Genomic DNA, 25,738 nt, shown 5'->3' with positions numbered 1-25,738 from the left:
GAGTTCCAGCCCTGCCATGTGCTATAGCGGCAGGTCCACTGTAAGCTGCTGGAGGGCAGATCCTGTCTGTCTTGGTCCCTACTGTATCCCCAGGGTCGAATACAGTGTCAGGCGCATAGTAGGTGTTCAATAAATATCAGCTGACTTCAATGTATAGGCGGTCATTTGGTGGGTTTGTCCTTTCGCTAGTTTGTTCGTTCACTTTCTTGTTCACTCATTCTCTGTGTGCGTTCTGGGTCTCTGTGTACCAGGCACTGTGCTGGCAGGGAGAAGGGACCTAGAGAGAAATACACCTTGCTGGTCTCCCCAAGGCCCTCCCTCTCTGTGGACTGAACAGAGTACTTGAACGAGTGCGCAGAAACCCTCAGGAAGGTCTGCCAGTTGTGCAGGTGCACACTGCCCACAGCCAGGGGGCATCGCTCACATCGACGACGACGATGCACACGGCTCCCCTGCAGTTGTGCAGTACAGCGCCCGCCCACTCGGGTCCAGAGTGCGGGAGACTGAATGCAGGCTGGCAGGGGCGTGTCTGTGACACCACGTGATGACAGAGCAGGAAAGAAGCCAGCCGGCGTGGGAAGCAAAAGGCCATGAAATACCGGGCCCTAAAGTCTCTGCTACTTGGTCTCTGCCCTCAGGGTGGGCCAACGGGCACGTAAGGGTCTGGCCATGTTTACAGCAGGCCCATGGGAGGCCAGGCTCTTTTTCCAGAACCAAATGGACTTAAGAGCCCTGGAGGCCATTCTGGACCTTGGCAGAAGCCGGCTGTCAGAGGCAAAGGACAGGAACAATAATTTCTTTTTGATAACTGGAGAAAGATCACCTTCCTACACAGCTTTATAGTTGTGAGTAGATGAAATACAGTTTATTCTTGCATTATTATTTATTAATTATTATATTATTCTCAAAAGTAGGCTTACAGTTGTGAGTATATGAAATAGTTTATTCTTGTATTATTAATGATTAGTTATTGCATTATTTTCCATATGAACAACTGTGGCCCTACTTTGCCCCACCTTATCGTTGTCTCCCTGGAGATTCACAGTCACCCAGCAGAAGAGAAGCCTATGATTTAGAGCAGCTGACCTGCTCAAGGTCACAGGCTAATAAAGGGCAAAGGCAGGGCTGGACTCCAGACTTTCCGACTCCAAGGCCAGTGATCTAGTTTCTGCAAGTGTCTCTGCAGGCTCTGGTCTCTCTCTCCCTGCTGGTCCCCGAGAACCCTGATCACCTTTGGGATTTTTAGAATGAAGAAAGGCCTTCATTGTTCTGACTCTGGTTTCTGAGTGAATGACTCCCTGCTGGCCTAGCCCGAGCCTGCCTCTCACACAGACACACACAAAGCTTCCTTCAGCGTCTGGGCTGCTGCAGAAGCAAGCACAGAGCCCGCCCCTCCCCACACCCTCATTCTGCGCTGTGCATCCTCGGCCATACCTGGCTCACTTGAGGTAGCTGCTCTCTGCTGATGCCCTCGTCCCGCCCTCACACGCTGTGGCCTGGCTTCTCCTCCCGTCTCTTCCTGGGCCGTGGCACACAGTCGCGAGCCTGTGCGGCTGCAGCCTGACTTCCTGCCTGTGCTTTCATCAGCCCACACCGTTGGGATGTGCCGCAGGCCAGCAGGGCTCACGATGGTGGCTTTCACCTTGGGGTCCTCGGAGGATCTGTCTCAGTGGGGACAGCCTTTGCTCACGGTATTCAACAGCCAAGACCCAGGACACCCTTTAACAGACACTGCACTGCTGTCACCTGTGGGCTTTGTGAGGGCCCCATTTCTCACCGCCCCTCTTGCTTTTCGCATTTTAGAAGAACTTTCAATAAGAGATGATTTCTAGCCCTGGCCGGTTTGGCTCAGTGGATAGAGCATCGGCCTGCGGACTGAAGGGTCCCAGGTTCGATTCCGGTCAAGGGCATGTACCTTGGTTGCGGGCACATCCCCAGTTGGGGGTGTGCAAGAGGCAGCTGATCAATGTTTCTCTCTCATTGATGTTTCTAACTCTCTATCCCTCTCCCTTCCTCTCTGTAAAAAATCAATAAAAAAAAATTTTTTTTAAAAGAGATGATTTCTAAAGAACAGTTGAAAAAAAAAAAAGGAGCTTCTGGGTATAAATCAGTATTTCTTTGAGGGTTTATTACGGGTTGATTGTGTCTTCCCCAAATTCACATGTGGCAGTTCTAACCACCAGTACTGCAAAATGGAACTTCATTTGGGATCACTGCAGGTGTAATTAGTTGGGGTCACTGCAGGTGTAATTAGTTAAGATGAGGTCATACTGGAGCAGGGTGGGCCCCTAATTCAATATGACTGGCATCCTCAGAAAGGGGGGAATTTACACACAGAGGCACGCAGGAACGGGGAGGCACGCAGGAACGGGGGAGGCCATGTGAAGATGAAGGGAGAGCCGGGCACGGCATCTGCAAGCCAAGGGACACCAGCTGCCAGCAAAGCACCGGGAGCTGGGCAGAGGCCTGGGACAGCCCGCCCTTCCGTCTCGCAGAAGGAACCACTGCTCACACCTTGGTTCCAAACTTCGAGCTTCCAGAACCGCGAGACAATCGATTTCTGTAGTTTAAGCCTTCCAGCTGGTGGTACTTCGTTGTGGCAGCCCTAGCAAACGAACCCAGAGCCATCTGACAAAACCTATTAAAATTAAAAAATGCACATGCCCTCTGACCAGTGATTCTACATCTAAGAATTTGCCCTTTAGATGTGCTCTCACGCTCCACAAACACACATATAATCGTGCTCACCGAGGTACTGCTTAACAGCAAAAAGCTGGAAATGACCTCGAGGACCGTCAGAAGGGCACTGATTAGAAACATCATGCAGCTCTCAAAAAGAAGAGCGTAAAGCACTGGGTTGGGCATGAATCACTCACGGAAACCTAGAGGGAAGGTGTGACGGGGAGCAGGCTATCTGCGCCGTCCCCAAGTGTCTTCCCACAGACTGCTTATTGGCTGCAAGGGGAGAAAGAGTAAATCTACAATGAAGATATCAGACAACACCCTCTTATGTGTCTGAGGGTGTGACATTGATAACTCATAAAATATTTCAGCCAGGGACTGTCATATAACCGGACTTGAATCATGGGGAAGCAGCAAATAAACTCAAATTGAAGAACATTTCATGAAATAACTGGCCTGTACGCTTAAATACCTCAGCGTCATGAATGACAAAGGCGGACTGAGGGATCCACAGAGACATGGCCTGTAGGAGGTGACCCTGCAGTAAACCCTGGTTCAGGGGCCAGGAGGAGGAAGAGGAGGCTTCTGGGTAGGACATTATTGAAACGACCGATGGAACTGGAATATGGATCGTAGATTAGATAAAAGCATCTCATCCACGTTAAATTTCCTGAATGTGATAATGTATGGTGTTTACATGAGAAAATACTCTTGTTCTCAGTAAATACACTCTGAGGTACTGGGGTTAAAGGGGCATAATGTAAGCAACCTACTCCAAATGGTCCAAACATAGATAGATAGGTGAGAATGATAAAGCCAATGTGGCAAATGTTAAAACACTAGTTATGAATAAAATGTGGTAACAGAACGATGGAATGACACAGCAACAAAAAGGGACGATTGGTATATGCAATAACAGGGTGAACCTCCAAAACATGCTTGAGTGGAAGAAGCCAGATGCAAAAGATTACTAGTTATATGATACCATTTATATGAAAGTTCTAGATAAGGCAACACTAGAGAGCCAGAAATCAGATCAGTGGTTGCGGGGTCTGGGGGGATGAATTGCGGATGGTCAGGAGGGAATTCTGGGAGTGACCGAGTGTCCAACACCGAGGTGAATTTTACGGCATGTCAATCCACCTCCGTAAAGCAGGTAAAAATTTGGGAATTTAGATAAAGCATATACAAGAGTACTCTGTACTATCCTTATAATTTTTCTGTAAATTAGAAATTATTTCAAAATATTTAAAAAAATAGAATGAGTAGATCTGTATGGGCTGACATGAAATGATTTCTAAGATCTATATTTCCTATAAATATGAAGGCACAAAACTGTGTATACAGCATGTTTAAAAAACTTAAATATGTATGTAGCATGCCTGAAAAACGTACAGGTAAAACTTCTCTGTGCATATGTGTGCCTCTGAGAACAGTAGGCGGACGCTGGCTGGGGCGTTGTCCATGAAGGCCCTGGGACTCTGCCTGCCATGGGTTTGGGTGTTGTCAGTGGCTGCGCTGATACCACAAAAGCAGAGCTGAGTAGCTGTGACCGATCATATGGCCCACAAAGCGAACATTTTACTCTCTGGCTCTTTACAGAAAAGGTTTGCCCATCCCTAGGAGATTGAAGAAATATACTCAGGACAGTAAGTGTTGCCTCAAGGAAATGAAAATTGGGATCTGGGATTTTCATTTTTAACCTTTTTATATTCTCTGAAGTTATTGTTGTTTTTAAATATGTTTTTATTGATTTTTTTAGAGAGAGAGCATGGGAGAGGGATAGAGAGATAGAAACATCAATGAGCCCCCTACTGGGGATGGAGCTGCAACCTGGGCATGTGCCCTGACCGGGAATCGAACCAGTGACCTCTTGGCTCCTGGGTCGACGCTCTACTGCTGAGCCACACCCCCAGGCATTCTCTGAAGTTTTTATACTATATGGCTTTGATAAAAATAATTTTTAAAAACGATTTATAATTGCCTTTCATTCTAAAGGACCAATGTTGTTGCTCTCAACTCACAGCATGATGCTGCCGTAAACACTGGCACTGACCCAGGGTTGTCCCTCTCTTCCTGCTGTCAGACACCAGCCCACCAGCTGGCTTTACCAACGGCCTCCCGCTTTTCCTCAGAGGCTGGGGCACCTGGCACAGGTGGCCCCGGGGACACGCTACATACCTGGTCTTGTTTCCCCCAGATGATCTGCGTGGGGACCTTGATCTTGTCCATGTTCTGATGGAGGGAGTATCTCGACTTCTCATTGATGATTTCCAAAAACACTTTTTAGAGAAGGAAAACAAAGTGAGCGAATGCTGGGCTGTGCCCCGGGCCCCACCGTACAGCATAGGACAGTCATTGGGTCCAAGCCGCCACTTCTCTCTCAGGGGCTCAAGAAAACAGACTCCGAATGTAAGAAGTAAAAGCCAGCCACCCATAAAGCTTCACCCTTCCCAGCTCAAAGCTCAAAGCAGGCTACTCACGCTTTCGGTAGAAGCTGTTATGAGGGATGCGGACGTCCACAAGGCCTTGCAGGATCTAAGGACAAACAATCCACAGTTAGAAGGCAAGCGAAGATTCACTTCCTCAGGCTCCTCATGGCTCGGGGACAATGAAGGAAATAAAAGTCCAGACATTCACGGCATTGTCAAGGTTTTTAAGGCCTGGTACCCCGAATTCCCATGATATAGTACAATATGATGTAATTGCTCACTAATATCCAAATGCAGAATAAGGTCTATTTAGAAAATTAAACTATTGTGGATGGTGAGTCTCTTAAGCAATAAAGAATTAAACTATTGCCCTAGCCGGTTTGGCTCAGTGGACAGAGCATCGGCCTGTGGACTGAAGGGTCCCGGGTTCGATTCCGGTGAAGGGCGCGTACCTTGGCTGTAGGTTCCCCGGCCCTGGTTGGGGTGCATGCAGGAGGCACCAATCAATGTGTCTCTCTCTGTCTCCCCCTCTCCGTTCCACTCTCTCTAAAAATCAATGGAAACGTATCCTTGGGTGAGGATTAACAAAAAGAAAGGAAGGAAGGAAGGAAGGAAGGAAGGAAGGGAGGGAGGGAGGGAGGGAGGGAGGGAGGGAGGGAGGGAGGGAGGAAGGAAGGAAGGAAGGAAGGAAGGAAGGAAGGAAGGAAGGAAGGAAGGAAGAAGAATAAACTATTGGGAGAATCTGGGAGGGTGCAGAGTCCCTTGTTTATTGCTCGACATTGTCTTTGCCTCCCCTGCTGCGGTCTGTGAAGGCTGCAGCAGCTGTGGATCTCCTGGACCCAGACACTGACTGAGAGGTGCGTGGCCGGAAGGGACACAGCCCCCGCTTCCCCTGCCTCGGGGCTCTTGAGGTAGGTCCTAGGTTCACATTAGCAGCCACCACTCCTCTCATCTTCCTGGGAATGGTCTGAACCTCTTAAATGCACTCTCAGGAGTCCTGTGCATGGATTGAAGTGGGAAAATCAGCCATAACTGCTCTGGACTAAACCAACCCCTGGAGCATGGACTGGAACCTAACAGGACCAGAAGCGCAAGTCCAGAGGTGAGCCAATGGCAAGCTGTCAACACACTGTGCTCAGCTTCAGACATGTTCTTTGCTCTATCTATCTGCACCCATGCATCGTATTCATCGGGCATCCATCCGCCCATCCTCCACCTCTGCTCCACCTACCTATCCATCCATCCATCCATCCTGCATCTCTGAATCATATATGCACATGTCTACCGATGTATCCATCTACTTGTATCCACCAACCCATCTACTCTCCATCCTGCATTCTCCAGACATCCTCCCACCCAGCCAATCAAGCATCCAGCCATCCATCTATCCTGCATCGTAAATCATCTATGCATGTGAACACATCATTTCATGAATGCATCTATCATGCATCTACCCACACCTCCATGCTCCATCCCTGCATTATCCAGGCATCCTTGCATCCACTGATCCATCCAATCTACACCGAAGACCTATTTCATGCAAGCATTGTGCCAAAAGCTGAGGACAGAGCAGCAAATTAAGACAAAGTCCCTGATCTTACTGAGTTTAGACTGCAAGACACAAACAAACAAACAGACAAACAGACAGACAAACAGACGACAGTCATCACACGGGTGCTGGGGTGCCCCTTCTCGCCTGGAGGGAAAGACTTTAGAGCTGCCGTTTATTTTCTCCCGGCATTTTCATATCCCTGACAACTCAAAACTTGGAATTTCCTAAAACTGTTTGGCCACTCTATTCGGGGAGGAGATCAGTGCCTGGAGGGGATCAGTGCAGCTTCACAACTAAAAGGATTTCAGGGCCCGGCTGGTGTGGCTCAGTGGTGAGTGTCGACCTATGAACCAGGAGGTCACGGTTTGATTCCCAGTCAGGGCACATGCCCCAGGTTGCGGGCTCGATTGCCAGTAGGGGGCATGCAGGAGGCAGCTGATCAATGTTTCTCATCATTGATGTTTCTATCTCTCCCTCTCCCTTCCTCTCTGAAATCAATAAAAATATACTGTATATATTTTAAAAAAGGATTTCAGATATAAAATATAGGACGGATTCTGGGTGCTTCCTCAGAGACAGGATACACCCAATGACTGAGTCATGCTCACAACCTATGCATAGAGCCCATTCTCTCACCTCCTACGAGGACCCATCCACCCTGAGGCAGGGTCCAGCTCTTACAACAGAGCGAGATGATTTGCTGTTATGAAGCCTCCGTCATGGACTCTCCTCTCTTGGTTTTCTATTCTTTCCTTAGATGACTCCATGCAGACCCAGGTCCTTTAACCTTTTGCACTCGGATGTCGAGTGTGACTCGACACGGTTAGCATTAGAATAAAGGAATCGAGAAAAAAGCAAGTGAGTGCAAAGGGTTAATGTAGTCATCAGCTATGGCTCTGATTGTCTAGCTCCAAACAGACTTCCCTCAGCAACACCTGCCTGCTTGACATCTGCGCTTGGAGGCCTCACAGGCAGCTTGAACTTAAGGCACCCAAAATGGAGCTGTTAGCTTGTCCCCTAAACGCACCCTCTCTCTCCTCCTATTCAGAAAACGCTGCCTTTATCCAACTCAAGTACCAGAAGTCACCTGTGACTCCTCACTTTCCCTCATCGTCCACATCCAATTGGCCAGTAAGTCCTCTGTTCTTCCTCCCAAAGCATTTCAGATCTCCTGTCTCCACGGCTGCCACCCTAGTCCACACCACCATCAACTCTGAGCCACATCAGCACCCTCCTGGCTTTCCCTGCTTCTGTCTGTGCCCCCTACAATCCTTCAGGGGTGCTCCGATCCTACTTAGAGACACCCCAGACTCCTTCCCACAACCCATCCGGTGCTACAGGAGCTAGCCCAGGGGTTCTCAAAGTGGATTTTGGGAGTCCATGAGGTTAAACTATTTTCATAGTAATACTAAATGTTATTTGCCTTTTTTCGCTTTGACTTCCTCAAAAGCAGACTGATTTTCAGAGCCTACAGAACAAGGGACAATGTCACTCTGGTGGCTAATGAAATGAGTGCATCTATATTCTTGTGTTTTAAGTTATAATGACTTTTAATTTCTAATATGGGAAATATCAACAGTTATAACGTTCACAAACGAACACTCTTTGGGGTTCTCGATAATTTTTGGAAGTATAAAGTGGTCCTGAGATTTTTTAAAAATTGAGAATCTCTGGTTGAGCCCCTGCCTCCCCTTCCATCCTCATCCATCGCATCCTCTCCCTCATCCTCTGGGCTCCAGTCACCCGGGGCCCCTTTTAGCGTCTTGAACTGGCCGATGTTTTTTCTACCTCTGAACGTGCTATTCCTTCAGAGAGGCTTATGCAATCTTCTGCTACCTCCCTATTTTATTCACGGCACCATCTTCATTTCCCCTAGAAAACGTATTATAATTTGTAAGCATCTGTCTACTTGTTAACTGTCTGCCTCCCCCCTAGCCTGTGTCCGCCCAGGAACCTCTTCTGTCTTATTCATGGACCTCTGTGCCCAAGCACAGTGCCTGACATGTTACGGCCACTGCACAGACACTTGTTGAGTGAATAGACAGGTAAGTGCAGTGGGGAGGGTGCATGAAGCAAGCTGTGCTGGCCACTGCACCTCTGGCAGGAGGCAGGCACCTGGCTGCCGAGTCACATACCTGCTGGGGCACCTTGAAGCGGACGTAGGAGCAGAGCTGCAGCATCTCGCTCATCTCCTCCGGGGTGGACGGGATCAGCGGGATCTTCTCCATGGCCGCCGAGTCCTGCAGTTCTCTGAGCCGTCGTATGAATTGATTATCGGTTGAGTATTGCAGGCCTGGGGGATTCAAACCAAAACAGCTTGGCCATTCATCTACCTTCTTACCAACCCCCATCTTAGAGAGGGAACTTCTAGTGTAAGCTAATATGTTTCAGGGGGTTTTCACCAGATTCCTTTTTAATGGGTTCTGCCATCGTTGCTCAACGTCAGAAACACACCCTGAAGAGAAACAGAAAAAAATCCCTCCAGATATTTTACGGACGGGTGACCAGCAGCATGGGGAGCCCGTAAGAAATACCGCAGCTCAGCCCCTCCCTAAGTCTCCAGAGTCAGACCTGCCCTTTAACAGCTGTCTGGAGACTTATCTGTACGAGAGCATTAAGAAGCATTAGCCTAGAAGACAGCTCGCCTGAGCCCCTTTCACATCTGTGCTGTTGAGAGGAGATCTCACGAAATGCATGATGGGAAGAAAACAGAGAATTGGAGGAACTGACTACTCCTGCCTTTGTCCTGGACCCACTTAATAATTTCTTATTTGGGGTCAATACACAAAACACAGTGAGAGGAAGTCCCCCTCTGAGCCACCCCCCACGTTGGGGCAGCGGCTGCCCTCTGTACAGTCTCCCTTCCTCCAGGAGAGCACCAGGCGATCCATCGTGAGACTGAAAAGCTTTGAGATGGCCCTGGCTGGTTTGCTCAGTGGTTAGACCGTCATGGGCTCGATTCCCGGTCTAGGGCATGCACCTCGGTTGCAGGTTCCCCAGCCCCGGTAGGGGCACATGCAGGAGGCAATTGTATCTCTCTCCCGTCGTTGTTTCTCTCTTTCTCCCCTTCCTCCCACTCTCTCTAGAAATAAATGGAAAAAATATCCTCCAGTGAGGATTAAAAAAAAAGCTTTGAGATGGACCATTATTTCCTGCACCCTGGAGCATGGCACACGAGAGTTTACACAAACTGATGTACACAGGAATGCAAAAATAACTTTCACTTCCAACAATGAGCATACCTCTAGGTGTTTAACTTAGCTACAGAACTGGATTTTATTTATTTTAATTTTTTTCTATTTGAAGAACTAGATTTTTGGAAAGGCAATGGCATTGATACTAAGCTGCAGAAATCCACACTTTACAAATCTCCTATATTCAGTAGCTCCTTTAAATCCATTATGGACATCAAGTGGCTTTCACAACGCCATGAGGGCAGATTGCATGATCTATTTCCTTTCACTTTAAAGATAATCCAGACTAAATGTCATGTGGTATCTTGCATTGGATCCTGGATCAGAAAAAGGACACTAGTGGGAAAACGAATGAAATCCAAGTACTGGAGTTTCGTTAACAGCAATGTACCAATGCTGGTTTGACTGTGGTGACACATTTACTGTGGTAATGTGAGCTGTTAACAATGGGGGGAAAACTGGATGAAGGGTAGATGGAACTCTGTACTATCTTTTGCAACACTTCTGCAAACTTAAAAAATTATTTCAAAGTAAAAAAAAGTTTATCTTTCCATTTTCACATATAAACAGTTTTAAATTTTCAATGGAAACTCAGGTGTATAACTCTTCGAGCAAATGAACATACACTCGAAAAAGCCTGTTAGATCTGACCTTCCATAAGTGATTTAAAATCTAATAATCTTCCATAGGAGCTGTTTCTCCAATTCTCAAACTTTATTATTAAAAGAACAAATGATTTCAGACATGGCACTTGGGAAGAGGAAGAGAGAAAACCCAGTGGGAGCTTGACATCAATTCCAATGTCCTCACCAGACCTGAAACTATTTGCTTTCAGAGTGACTGAAAGATTTTAAAGGTCCGTTCAGTTACATTTTAGTGAGGTATACAGGTTTGACTCAAGGCTGGGTTCTAGTGGGTAAAGGGGGTCGTGGACATGAGTCACATACAGGAGACAGTGAACATAAACTGACTTCCAAAAAAGCCGCAGCTTGGGTTCTGCAGCCAGACAGCCTGGAACCGGTTCCTACGCTGGCTCAGGCGCTTACATAATTTCTTTGTACCTCAATGTTCCTACTAATAAAACGGGCATACTATCTTGATCTGGATATAACTAGATTACTGAGATGTACACTTAAAATCTGGGCAATTCACATCATACTCCAATGAAGTACCAGAGAGACAGGAAGCAAGACAAGGAAGAAGAGAAAAATTAGTATTTTTCTCTCTAACATATTATAAATCCAAGTTCAAAGACTAAGGTAAGAAAAATGAATTTTTAAAAAATCCAACTTCAGATCATAATTTCTGGGGACATGTTACAGCTCAAGTTGACATGTATACAAGTAAGAACAAAGAAATTAAAGTTGTTGATTTTTTTTAAAAGATCTTGTAATGAGTAAAGATCTCTGAGTTTTCAGCAAAAAAGAAGAGAAACATAACAATAGTACCATCACTTCATAAAGTCACAGTGATGGCAACAATGAACTCTATATAAACAGCTTAGCTCAAAGGAGCTCAATAAATGTTGGATAGTAATATTATTATATTTCAACTAGAGGCCCAGTGCACAAATTCATGCACGGGTGGGGTCCGGCCGGCCTGCCCTGATCGGGCCGATAGGTCGGTCCAGCTGGGAGGTCAGGGGGGACTGTGGGAGGTTGGCCGGCCGGCCCCACCCTCTGGTTGAACTCCTGGTCAAGGGGACAATTTGCATATTAGCCTTTTATTATATAGGATGTATTTATGTGCTGTAAAGTACTATACACATTTTAATTAACCACCGAATTCTTTGTGGAATAAGACTGGCTCTATAATTTAAAAGTCAGTGTGGTTATGATTATGGTTTTGTTTTGTTTTGTTAATCCTCACCCGAGGATATTTTTCCATTGATTTTTAGAGAGAGCGGAAGGGAAGAAGAGGCACAGAGAGAGAATTGATGTGAGAGACACATCGATTGGTTGCCTCCCACACACGGGATCAAGTTTGCAACTGAGGTACATACCCTTGCCCAAAATTGAACCCAGGATCCTTTAATCCACAGCCCGACACTCTATCCATTGAGCGAAACCAGCTAGGGCATGATTATGGTGGTTTTTTTTAATCCTCACCCAAGGATATGTTTATTGATTTTAGAGAGAGGAATGGGGAGAGAGAGAGAGAAACATGGGTATGAGAGAGAAACATTGACTGGTTGCCTCTTGCAAGTGCCCCAACTGAGAAAGAACCTGAAACCTAGGTATGTGCCCTGACCATGAATCGAACCCGAGCCCTTTTGGTGTACGGGACGATGCTCCAACCGAGCCAGAGCAGCCCGGGCTAGGATTAGGGTTAGACAACTAGTGTTTGGTTAGTTATCACAAAAGCGATGCATGTCTCTAAAGGACACATCAAAAGATGATCCTAAAAACCAGTCAGAGCAGATACTGCCCCTTGATCCTTCGGAGATTCAGACCCTTGGTGCTCCACTCACTCCTGGGGACATTTTAGCCTGGCAACTCACCCGCAGGGCACACGAGAGACAGGCTGCAGATGTCCGACGGGTAGTAAGCAGCGTACACGCCGGCCACATTGCCACCCATGGAGGTGCCTATCAGGTGGAACGGTTTTTTGTTCAGCTTGAGGCATTCCACAAACTGGGAAGGAAAATGAGAAGGGGGTTGGTTATATAGCTGCAGACAGTGGCAATAGTGATTACAGAGCAAACAACCTCTATTGCCTCTGGGGACAAAGGAAAAGCATATTGAGGAAAGGGGGTCTGAACCTCTCCTGGACCCATTATCCAGAGGAACCCCGAGGCAGGCATGTACTCTTTACCTGGCACAAGTGATGGAAGGGTCATGTCTGAGTATAAAACCAACAAACATTCTCCTAATTCTGAGTCAGACAACTTTTCTATAAAGGTCCTGAGAGTATTTTCTGCTTTGTGGGCCATATGATTTCAGTAGCAACTACTTAGCTCTTTTGTTGTAGCACAAAAGCAACTAAGACAATACGTAAATGAATGAACATGGATTTGTTTCAATAAAATTCGCTTACAAAAATAGGCAGAAGGCCAAATATAGCTCATGGGCCATGGTTTGCTGACTCTTGCCCTAATTTAAAGTCCTTCTCATCCTTCTAACTATCTGTTCATATAACTATCCACCCCTCCATCTATCTATTCAACCATCCAACCATCCAACCATCCAGCCAACTATCTATCCATCCAACCAACCACCACTGATGCTTTAGATAACAGTTTATCTTTTAATTTTTATTTTTTATTGATTTTTTACAGAGAGGGAGAGGAATAGAGAGTTAGAAACATCCATGAGAGAGAAACATCGATCAACTGCCTCCTGCACACCCCCCACTGGGGTTGTGCCTGCAACCAAGGTATATGCCCTTGACTGGAATCAAACCTGGGACCTTTCAGTCCGCAGGCTGACGCTCTATCCAATGAGCCAAACCGGTTTCGGTGATAACTGTTTATCTTAAATATATTAATTGGATATCTGTTATGTACAAGGAAGTATGGTCAGCTGCAGAAGATACAGCAAGGAGCCAAAGAGACAAGGTTCCTGACCTCATCAAAGTACATAGTTTAAAAAAATATATTTATTTAATATATTTATTAAATAAATTAAATGTATTTAATTTATTAAATAAATACATTTAAAAATAAAAACAAATAAATAAATAAATACATTTATCTGGGGGAAATACTAATATCAATGTAAAACTGTGGATTACTAAATTCTGAAATGGTCCATGAGCCCCAGGACCTTGAAAGCCCAGTCAGAGGGGGGCTGAAGATAGATGCTGAAGCAGAACAAATGCAGAGAGCTTCCTCCCCATGTTCCCCAGCTAGGCAGAAGGGCTATTGCGGTCATCACATAGTTGGTAAGCAGAAACACAGACTCCAGGGAAATGAGTCTTGAGAAATACTAAATTCCTTCTAAGAGCCGAGAAAATGCTCAGATTGTCATATTTCTTCACAATTGCAACAGGCTGAGAGGAGAATAGTCTGCAATAAGCCCTGGCCCTCCACAGCGGGCAGCGGGCCAAGGAAACCACTGGGTGTGCAATTACTTAACAGAATGCACTGGAGACTCATTACGAGTCAGTACTGCTCCCCAGGCGTAGGCATGCAGTGGAGGGCAAGACCCACACTCTTGGCAGTTGTTGGTGGAGCCCTGCTTACCTGGTGTATCCTCTTGGCTTGCCCGTCTATGGACAGGTCATCCAGGGAAGAGCGGGTGGTACCCTCATGTCCTGGCATGTCCACGCAGACCAAGTGCAAGTTCTTTGGAAGGAACTGAGGACACACAGGCCCGGAGAGTCAGTATGCGGTAAGCAGACAATGTCGGCCCACTTTTCTGAGAAGGCTGCGCCTACTTAACAAGTAACCTAGATAGCCAACCCTGGGGACATATGGTCCTGGGCCACTCAGAGTTTTACCCTAGTAACATCGGATGGGACTAAGCATTTCCAGTCGCCTCCTAGGGAGCAGAGGCCCAGAGACTAATACATACATAGGTGAAGGGGACTCGGAGGATGACTGGAAAAGGGGGACAGAGGTGAAGGCAGCAGGTCTGGATCTCTCACCTTTGACACCAGCTGACAGGTACTGCCTCCTCCTCTTTGGTGCCCCCCCACCCCCCCCGCCCACACACACACACTTACTCCAGTCATGCAGCTACTGACTGGGAGCTAGAAGGATGCTTTTGTTCTGCTAGAGCCCTGGCCAGCTCTGGAGCCCACAGGAGCAAGGCTTTCTTTAAGAACCATGTCTGATCACCCCGATTCTAGTTTCTTCCATTTAAATATGTGCCACTTTTCACCAGGAAACCGAGAAACATGGGTTATCAATAAACAAATACCCAACCATATGAAAGAGGCTTATCTGAATTGGGGACAGGACGGGAGAGGGTCAGGAAGGCATGAGGATGAGTGTCCTCGTAGTGGAATTTGGAAATAAAAACACAAGGAACTAGAGGGTGTGTGGCCTTTTCACTCTTGGTGCAGGTCATCCTTGGGGTCATTCAGGTACAGTCCTGCTTGAGGTGGGAGCCTGGGTGCTTCCCTCCCAGGACCTCTCCCAGCTCCAACCTCCACCAGCTGGTCACGCTTGCCAAGTAAAGCAAGTTGTCACACAGGACAGAAGGTGAGTGATTTGGAGAACTATCCCAGAAGGTTGCCCAACCAAGATCATTTCTCTACGTGGGTAAGGAAGAAAGGAAAGACAGAAAAAGGAGGGATGGAGGAGGGAGGGGGGAAGCAGGAGGAGGCTTAAGGGAGAAGTCGGGGGAGGAAGAGGAGAAACGTGGAGTCTAAAAGAACAATGATTTTCTCAAAGCCTGATCTTGCCAGTGAGAGTTCTGAAACCTTTCCTAGGAAATACTCATGAGGTGAAATGATTTCCAAGGCGCAGATTTTACAAACGACATTCAACTCAATGCATTTTGTCTGATAAAAGGATGTGAATGATGCGAATCGTATATCACACTAGTTCTAAGGTATTTGAGCCACAGTTCTGGGTCCCCTTTGCTTTCTCCCATCGCCGAGGACGGCATGTCCGAGTGGAAACCCTTTTCCCTACTGCACCTTGACCAAGCTGAGCCACATGTCCTTGTGCGCCGAGAACCCGTGGAGCATGAGGATGGACGGTTTGTGCCCAGGCCTGCCCCGGAAGGAGTAACAGAACTGATAGTCTTCATGCTGGACGTAGCGGACCTGCATGCCCAAGGCCCGCCGCCAGTACCTGGAAGGAAACACACAGGCCACGCCAAGTCAGCACGCTCCAGAGACGTGGCTTTGGGCGGGGGTGGGGTGGGGGGTGGGGGGAAACACAGGTCCTCGCTACAGGCTCACTTCCAGGCAAGACCAACACTTCTCCTGCCCCTCCTCCTCCACATAGCTCGAGTCCCCAGAGCTTCACCCTCAAGGAGCACTAAGCGAAAGAGTTCCAGAAAGTACCTCAAATGAATATTGTGGAATGTATGTCACCACATAATCACTCTGAACCAGGAAGGGGAGGAGGGGTATTTCCTTAAGAAGCATGACACGAAACAACCTCCCGTGAACACATATTTCCAGCAGAGGAGTGGCAGTGCAAAGGAGGGGTGGGCGGTGGGGTCTCCCTGGGTGTCTGACTAGCCCTGACTCCGCCTGGATTGTTGGCGCTTCTGCAGGATTTGAAATGGCTGGCGGTAAGCCTGGGAAGGGCTCCGAAAAGGCCACGACCACGCTGGTTTCCTGGCGCCGAGGCGGCTAGCAGTCTGGTGGGCCATATTCATCGACACCTGGAATCTGAAGCGAGCGGCCACGGACACGTGGGCAAGACTGGCGCTGTGTGCAGCACAGACATCCTGGAGTAAGAACAGCCCTTCCCTGCAGAGGCACTTCAACGGACAGGAAAAGCATCCGAAACGTCAAGGTAGTGTCTCTTGCAACTGGCTCTTCATGGGGATGAAGAATTGGACTCTTGCCCGGCTGGTGTGGATCAGAGGTGGAGCATGGACCGATGAACCAGGAGGTCACGGTTTGATTCCTGGTCAGGGCACATGCCCAGGTTGCAGGCTCGAACCCCACTAGGGGGCGTGCAGGAGGCAGCCGATCAATAATTCTCTCTCATCATTGATGTTTCTATCTCTCTCTCCCTCTCTCTTCCTCTCTGACATCAATACACACAAAAAGAATTGCAAGACACTGGGGGCGGGGAGATGAGGGCAAGTGCCGGGGGGAGGTCAGTGGGGACAAAAAAAAAAAAAAAGGAGACATATGTACTACTATTTGTAATACCTTAAACAATAAAATAATAATAAAATAAAAAAACAACTGGACTCTCATCAAGGCTGCAGTTGCTGGTATCATCCACACCCCACAAATCTCTGGGAAGAAAGAACACCAGAAAACCGTCTCCAGGAGGCCTGCCTTTCTTATGATCTCAGGCCTCTACCTACTCTAACAGCTGCCCAGTGTCGGCGATTCTCTGTAAAAAACACAAACTTACCCATTTGTAAAGCTAGTTGAGCAAGCTGGAGATTTAATTAGCTTTCCAACCAACCAGATTTCCTTCATTTGAGTCTTGACCATACTTAAGTGTTACTGTAGCTTTAAAGATGGTAAGGATTCTGAAGTAGTGGATTTTGAAAGAGTTGACGGTTTTTAAAAAACTCTTTGGATTTTAATTGTGATGCAGAAGTTAGAACAAACATTTGGCTTTGTACAGACATTATTTCCACTCCACAGGATAAACTCAGTGAAGGTCACGATTCTAACTCTCCCCAGAAACTAAGAACATATTTTTTATACACATTTTGAGAGTGAGAACTTTTTTTTTTTTTAAAGAACTATCTGCATTGGTCCTCTGAGTTTATTCTCTACAACATATGGCAGCTGGCTGAAAGCTCAGCTTCTGTTCGTTACATAAGACTTGGCAGTGCTGGAGTTTGGCCTGAAATTGATTTCAATACGAAATTACCATCTAAACACATTGAACTCTCCGCATGAAGAGTCTCTCCAAGATGAGAGACAATTAATTCAATCAGAGATTCACTTTGTGGTGTACTTTGCACCAAAGAGGTAGCCAAGTCTTGCAAAAGCAAACAGCCTAAGTTGACTGGTTTTAACCCTTTATGTAAAACAAGGGGAGGGAAGATGAGAACATAAATTCATACTTATTTCGATCTGCACCCAAAAAGCGTAGGAACAAAAAACAAGACACCATTAAGGTGAGCATCTGGAGTGGAGGTGGGCAATACAGTGAGAAGTAGATGGAGAGGCAACAGAGGTGGGAAGGAGCCTTATCGCCTTCTTTTTAGTACTTTTGCAATGAATCTATTGCCTATTCAAAACATTAAAAATAGAATGAAATTGGCTAGTTTAAAGCTCTTCTTATAACAAAGCAAGCTCCTTTCAAAATTCTAAATCATGCACCATAATACAAATTTGTTCGTTCATTCATATGCCACCTCATTCATGTATTGACTATATCCGTGGTCAGCAAACTGTGGCTCACGAGCCACATGCGGCTCTTTGGCCCCTTGAGTGTGGCTCTTCCACAAAATACCACGGCCTGGGTGAGTCTATTTTGAAGAAGTGGTGTTAGAGGAAGTTTAAGTTTAAAAAATTTGGCTCTCAAAAGAAATTTCAATCGTTGTACTGTTGATATTTGGCTCTGTTGACTAATGAGTTTGCCGACCACTGGACTATATGATCTTGAATCTCATCTATCTATAATGAGGGGGAAATATGGATATGGTAAAGATTAAATGAGATAATCCATATACAAAGTTTTGTTTGATGCTCAACATGTGGTAAGTATTCAATAAATGGTAGAAATTAGTATTAAATAAAAAAGATTCTATTCTTGTAAATATATCACTTGCCAAAACTCAAGGGAAAAATTTGCAACATATATGAGGGCCACAGATTCACTTAACATATAAAAAGCTTACAAAATGATAAGACCCAGGCTAAGACCCCAATTCAACAATGAACAAAATAAACAAAAGTATTATTCAAAGTAGAAGAGAATTAAGAACTAACAAATACAGGAAACATGTTCAATTTCACTAATACCTAAAGAAATGAATATTACAGCAAGACATACCTTTTTAATAATCTAAATTAGAAAAAATGCTTTTAAAATAAAAAACAGCTCTGGCCAGTGTTGGTTGGAGCGTTGTCCTGTGCACCGAAAGGTTGCAAGTTCAATTCCTGGTCAGGACATATGCCTAGGGTTTGATCCCTAGTAGGGGAGGCTACACGATCCATGTTTCTCTTGTACATTGATTTATCTCTCTCTCTCTCTCTCTCTCTCTCGTCTTTCCCCTCTCTCTAAAACCAGTAAAACATATCTCAGTTGAGGATTACAAAAACACCCAATTATATGTTCAACCTTTCTAGGAAGCAGTCTGGAATTAAGCATCAGGGGTCTGTAAAAGCCTCATGCCTTTTGACCCAGTAATTATACTTCCAGGAAATAAGCAGAAATCTTAGTCCAACAGTGTTATTTCAATTAGAAAAAAAAAATCTGCGCTAATCTTTATGCCCATAAACAGAAAATTTATTACATAAATTACAATGTATCCAGATGATGTAATACGTTGCTGTTAAAAAAAAAAAATGAGGTCTTCAAAGACTATTTAATACCAGGAAAATGTTTATAACATGATATCAAATGAAAACATAGGACCCAATATTTTTATACTATTGAATCCAATTCTGTAAAAAAAATTTTAAACTATATACAGATGAGGTGGGAAAAGAGGTGGTGAGAACAAAAGAGGCATTGAAGAAAATGATTTGGGGGTGATGGATAATTTTTATTTTCTGTTACTTTTTTTTTTTTAAGAATTATAGTTGCTATAACTCTGATAGTCACCATCTTTGTACAAGGAATATTGGCAATGCAGGTTTTTAATTTTATTTTTATATATTTTATTGATTTTTTTACAGAGAGGAAGGGAGAGGGAGAAAGAGTTAGAAACATCGATGAGAGAGAAACATCAATCAGCTGCCTCCTGCACACCCCCTACTGGGGATGTGCCCTCAACCAAGGTACATGCCCTTGACCGGAATCGAACCTGGGACCCTTGAGTCCGCAGGCCGACGCTCTATCCACTGAGCCAAACCGGTCAGGGTTCTGTTACCTTTTTATAACCTTCAACTCTAAGGAGATCAAGGGAGAGCTAGAAGGACCTTGCAGAAATGGTGATGTTGCTTAGGCATCTGGATACGCAACACCTATTGGTTTAGCGGTAGACAACGCAGCAAGGTGTGCACAGGGCATGGGATGACCAAGCATGACGAATCCCGAGTGAAGGGAGACGGGGCTAGAAGGGCAGCCTGGGAGCTGGGCTCAGGGCGCGAGGAACCCTCCATTACCAGGTGGGTACTAGTCCAGGTATCTCATTTAATTGCTACGTCCCTGGGAAACCTCACCTAGGCTTTGGAAATAGGAGCGTGAGAACCAATATTTTCAGTAACTTCAAATGCCCCCCTCAATGGAGGAGTAGGAAGAAGACTCCTTAAGCTATCAGGTCAGTTAAAAATTATGAAAGGAAAACAAACAAACAAACCCAACCTCTTTGGTTAAAGGAGAGCAGAGAATAAATTACCTCTAAATGATAAACTTTACAAAGGCAGAACTTAGAAAAATAACTGCAAGTGGCTTGGCCGGCGTGGCTCAGTGGTTGAGCATCAACCTATGAACCAGGAGGTCAGGGTCGATTCCTGGTCAGGGCACATGCCCGGGTTGCGGGGTCGATCCCCAGTGTGGGGCGCGCAGGAGGCAGCCGATCAATCATTGATGTTTCTCTCTCTCTCCCACTTTCTTCTTCTCTGAAATCATTAAAAATATATTTTAAAAAATGCCTGCAAGTGTACAGACAGAAACAAAGGGAAGAATCAAATTGGAATAAACAAGAACAAGATCTTTTCCAGATGAACAATCTTGGTACAAAAGCCGAACCGCTCCTGTTTCAGGGACAGACGTCACTGAAGCCCTAAAAAGCAACCTCCATGGGGTTCCTTCTTTGAGAAAGGCGCCCAGGGTCCAGACCTTTATTTCCCGAGTGCTGCCTTCTCTAGTTTCCAGGATCCTCTGAAGACAAGCACTTACACAGTACATTTCTTTTTTTATTATTGTGGTAAAATATAGATAACATACAATTTGCCATTCTAACCATTTTAAGTGTACAATTCAATGGCATTAAGGACATGCACAATATTGTACATCAACCATCACAACTACCCATTTATGGAATTTCCTGTCATCCCAAACAGGAATTCTGTATCCTTTAAACAAAAACTCTACATTCCTGCACGGCCAGTTTTGCTCAGTGGCTAGAGCATTGGCCTGTGGACTGAAGGGTCCCAGGTTCGATTCCGGTCAAGGGCACATGCTTGGGTTGTGGGCTCGATCCCCAGTGTGGGGTGTGCAGAAGACAGCCAATCAATGATTCTCTCTCATCATTGATGTTTCTCCCTCTCCCTTTCCCTTCCTCTCTGAAATCAATAAAAATATGTTAAAAAAAATTAAAAACAAAACAAAAACTTCACATTCCTTCCTGTCCCTGAGCCCCTGGTAATCTCTATTCTACTTTCTGTGTCTGAGTCTGCCCATTCTAGATACCTCACTCATATAAGTAGAATCATACAATATTTGTCATTTTATGCCTGCCTTATTTCACTTAGCGTAATGTTTTCAATTATCCATAGTATAGAATGTGTCAGTACTTTATTCCTTTTTAAGGCGAAATAATATTCCATTACATGGATATGCCACGTTTACTTATCCATTCATCAGTTGATGGACATGGGTTGTTTCTACTTTTAGGCTATTGTGAATAATGCCACCATAAAAATTCACAAGGTTTTGTGTGGACATGCTTTCAGATCTCTTGGGTAAATACCTAGGAGTGGAATTGCTGGGTCACTTAGTAGCTTTAAAAAAGAACAAAAATCAACAACAAAAAAATCTTTTGAGGACCCGCCAGACTTTTCCAAAGCGGCTGCACCATTTTGCATTCCTATTAAGAGTATATGAGGGGTCCAATTTCTCCACATCCTTCATTGTTATTTTTTAGAGAAACTTTTAATTGAAGTACAAGTCATACAGAAAAGTGCACAAACTGTAAGTGTCCCTGGAGCATGGCCACTCGTTTCCACAGGGATGTGGGCTGTGACTGCTCCTACAGGCGGCACCAAACGCTTCGCGATGAGCCACCAGAGCCACCTCCGGAGGTGCCGTGGCCACAGCAGAGGGCATCTGACTCCAAAAGGCCCTCCTGGCGACCCAAGGAACCTGGGGGCTGCGTGTGGCATGGAGCTGGCTTCGCCCGGGTGCGGGGAATTAGCCTTCCTGTAATCACACCTCTGTTTGCAGCCGTAGCCATGGTGACGGGCCACAGCACCGAACTGTATTCTCCATTTCAATTTGATTTGTTTAAGAAAAATAGCATTTGCGTGTGGAGTCCACGGAGCCGCTGCGGGGCACGTGGGGCACACACTCTGGCCGCTCCATGTCAGGCTACATGGGAGCCTGGGCCCAAAGCACGCCTGCTGCCAGGGCTGCAAGGACAGGGCATTTCAACAGCTGGCGTCTCCGCTTCATCAGCGCAGAGGTGGGTCCTGGGTGCACCTCTGAAAGGGTCACCACCTCCCAAGAATGAGGGAGTAAAAGAAAAAGAAAAAAAAAGCTCCCTTTTGTTCAAGCAGCTTCTTTTCAAGGGTCAGAGCCTGGCTGGCAGGTGGAAAACTCCACACTCCGATGAAACAAAAGGGAGCCAGAAAGGAGGGCAGATACAGGGCACACGCCAACCCCTGCCCTCTTCTCTCTGTGCACAGGAGGCAGTTCTAACTCCCAGAAGCCCCGGTGAAATCTCAGGGCGCTTCCCTATGGCACCAGGAGGAACCCGGTCTATTTCGGCATTTCCTGCACCAGGGGAGGCATACCACGCGGTGGGAAGGGTGCTTTCACTTGGTAAATGGACTGTGGCTTGGAAAGTCCCTGAAGCACATCGGCGAGGAAGCTACTCCCTCCTCAACAGCCGAGCTTCGGATTCCCTGGAGGAGAAGGGCCTGCTGGGGCTGCGTCGTTCCCACCCTCTTAGACTTTCACCAGAGAGCAAGGAGACTCAGCCTTCGGCAGGCAGCAGGCTCCAGGCGAGCCTTGTGTAATGGTCCTCCGCTTCTTTTCACTTTCTTATATTAATTTACTACGTATGGCAAGCTTCCCACTGAAGGTGGTGATATTTATGTTGCTCTTAAAATAAGCTGATTTAACCTACAAAAGTGACTTAAAGAGAATGTCAAGGCAGAGGTGGTGTGCAGATAGGGCAAGCAACCACGAAGGTGGTGCGAGAATGACAGGTTTGGAAACGTCTTTTTCTTTCTGCCACTTTAGGGATGAACACTTTTAGCACGAATCTGAAACCATTCTGTCCCACCCATACGCCTTCTCCAGGTCCCGCTCTTTCTAATTCATCTATCAGTGCACATCACCGCACCTGTCAGACCACCACTGGATCGGAATCCAAGGACCAAGAAACTGCCATCGGAATTCCCACCAATGCGCACAGTCCTTGCTTAAAGCATCGGTGGCTTTGGGAGCGAGGGCAGAGATGCCATCAGAAACCTGACAGAAGTTACCGGGCAGGAAGCTACCACCCATCATTCTGGAACACTCCCAACATTCAAAACAGGACATCCTCTAACTTTTCTATATGCTTGAAATATTTCATGATAAAATGTTGAACAACCAAAAGGACAGGCAGAGAAGATGACACTATTTTGGTTCCCTTGAAAACTTCAATTACACAGTTAACTTACCAATAATAGATTTTTATCAGCGCCGAAGGCCACAGGAGAAACGAGGCCACAAATGCCAGGATGGGGATGGCCAGTGTCCCGCCCGCGATCACGAACATGTTGACCACGTCAAGGTCCATCCTGCTCTTCGAGGCTGGCTGGCGCCTGCGGGGCGGAGAAAGTGACAGGAGTGAAACTGTCACAAGAGAAGGTTAAGAAGTAGAAGGGAAAAGAGAAGTGAAGGACCCAGAATGAGGATAAGGATGAGGAGGAAGCAAAAGCAGGCAACGACTTAAAAAAAACTCAACAGGCTTGACCACTACATGTAAGGAAGGATCCCTGAGAGGATCCCAAATTGTATTTTAAGCTGTGAAGAAAACGCTTAGGACAACTGGGGAAAGCTAAGTGAGGACTGAATCCTAGCTAATAAAAGAGTAATATGCAAATTGACCATCACTCCAACACACAAGATGGCTGCCCCTATGTGGACACAAGATGGCCGCCTCAAGATGGCCAGCAGGGGAGGGCAGTTGGGAGGGACCAGGCCTGAAAGGGAAGGCAGTTGGGGGCAATCAGGCCGGCAGAGGAGGGAAGTTGGGGGTGACTGGGCCTGCAGGGAAGGGCAGTTGGGGGGGACCCAGGCCTGCAGGGGAGAGTGGTTGGGGAGGACCAGGCCTGCAGAGGAGGGCAGTTAGGGGCAATCAGGCTGGCAGGGGAGCAGTTAGGCATCAATCAGGCTGGCAGGGGAGTGGTTAGGGGGTGATCAGGCAGGCAGGCAGAAGTGGTTAGTGGCAATCAGGAAGGCAGGCAGGCGAGCAGTTGGGAGCCAGCAGTCCTGGATTGTGAGAGGGCAGTCAGACATCCCTTGAGGGGTCCCAGATTGAAGAGGGTGCAGGCTGGGCTGAGGGACACCCCCCTCCTCGCCGTGCATGAATTTCATGTACTAGGTCTCTAGTAGTAGATAATGTTATTGTGTTGGTGATACAGTTCTGGAGTGTGAGGGTGACGTTGTGGTTATCTTTGCACGTAGGAGAATGTCCTTGTTCTTAGGCAATGTATGCTGATGTATGAAGGGGACAAGCATAGAGATATCTACTACTCACTCTTAAAAGTTGAGGAGAAAAATAAATAATTGTGTGTGTGTGTGTGTATGTTGGTGGGAAAAGGAGAGAGAAATAAAGCACATATGTTGAAATGTTAACCATTGGTGAATCCAGGTGAAGGTTACCTGGTAACCTTCACCTTTTCTATAGGTTCTACAGGTTTAAAAATGTCTATAGCAATTTTTAAAAATTAAGTTAGGGAGGACAGAGGACCTTAAAGGAATGAAAAAAATATACATGTACACTTTTCCAGCAAAGTTAAATCATCGGCCTGTTTCCCCTTCTAGAACCGGAGCTCCGTGAAGGAAGTGACGATCATACACGTTCTTTCTCGGTGCCCAGAACAAGCACAGAATACAAATAAGATGCAAATGAATGAAAAGCAAAGTTTTTATTCAAAAAACGGCTCAATACTGTTTGTGTTAGGGACAGCCACTTCCAATGATGCTGAAGGCTGTTTTCCTTACAGCAATCACAAAACTCCCCCGAGGAGCTCCCTAGTTCACGCAGAGCACAATTTACAAGGCTAATCGGCCTCACCAGCAAGGGTAAGCAGATATTCCCATGAAGGGAACTTTACAGTTTCTGTGGAGAGTCGCCATGGTTTCCTGCTTCAACAGTGCGTGGACGGAACCAGCTCCACCCCACCCCGGCCGGCGCCCAGACCCAGCCTTCTGCCAGCTCCTCACAGCGTCCTTGCGCTGCCCCAAGGCCCCACCACGCTCCATGTACCAAGGAGGCTGGAGACAGAAAACCTAAAGCCTTGTGAACAGGGAACCACCAATGACTGAACATCAGCTAAGGGTTGGACTATGCAGTTTCCCAGAGCAGTGCCCATACAGCTGATGTCTGCAAGATGACTTTCGGGAGCAGAAGAATACCATCCAACACCAAGTAATGCGTACTGAGAAAGCCATCTTTTCCTTCCTGCTTCGGGTCCAAGAGAAATGAGCAGTTCTCTAACCGGTACGCCTCCTGCAGGCAATAGCATCTAACCATTTACAACTATTGTTTCCTTGCATTGAGTTTTATGGATATTTTCAACTTATGGTAGGGATGCAAATTAATTTTTAAAGTTAATTTAAGTTAAAAGAAGGAGTCAATTTACAGGAAAATGCTAAGTGGGTGACACATGAGTCTGGTGAAAATGTGATGGTGATAGTGAGTGGCCACCCTGGGGCAGATTCAGTGAGGAATGAGCACAGGCAGGGGAGGGGCATGCATGCCAGCCCTCTCCTCCCAGGCTCTTCCACACACCAGCCAGGGACCCTGGTTTCCTCGTCTCCTACATGAGAATTTCCATCCAATCACCGCTTTTGTCTTTTCCTACTCTGGTGACTTTTGAAACTTTCCAAAATTATGCCAGCAATTAAAGAGTAAGATTTGGCTTGCCCCAACAAGAATCTTGTATCCCAGAACATAAAATAGTACCTGGCAAGTATCTGTTGCTTGATCATGCTCATTGCCTGAATAGAT

General features: G+C 46.3%; 1 protein-coding gene across 2 annotated transcripts in view; it reads right to left on the bottom strand.

Moving 5' to 3' along the window:
* ABHD6 (abhydrolase domain containing 6, acylglycerol lipase) overlaps window positions 1-25,738 on the bottom strand; it is a 53,401-nt gene that overhangs the window by 3,836 nt on the left and 23,827 nt on the right. For both annotated transcript variants that reach the window (XM_079794562.1, XM_079794563.1), the window contains exons 3-9: window positions 23,181-23,324; window positions 15,447-15,603; window positions 14,044-14,157; window positions 12,361-12,493; window positions 8,802-8,959; window positions 5,166-5,220; window positions 4,864-4,964 (exon numbers count right to left, since the gene is read on the bottom strand). In XM_079794562.1, the coding sequence (XP_079650688.1) occupies window positions 4,864-4,964; window positions 5,166-5,220; window positions 8,802-8,959; window positions 12,361-12,493; window positions 14,044-14,157; window positions 15,447-15,603; window positions 23,181-23,299 (837 nt within the window). In that variant the 5' untranslated portion in view covers window positions 23,300-23,324. The remainder of the gene's footprint in view (window positions 1-4,863; window positions 4,965-5,165; window positions 5,221-8,801; window positions 8,960-12,360; window positions 12,494-14,043; window positions 14,158-15,446; window positions 15,604-23,180; window positions 23,325-25,738) is intronic.

This window comes from Cnephaeus nilssonii (genome assembly GCF_951640355.1).
Source record: "Cnephaeus nilssonii genome assembly, chromosome: 17".
NCBI lineage: Eukaryota > Metazoa > Chordata > Mammalia > Chiroptera > Vespertilionidae > Cnephaeus > Cnephaeus nilssonii.
Note: the sequence above shows the minus strand (reverse complement) of the source record. Positions and strands in the feature narration are given on the sequence as shown.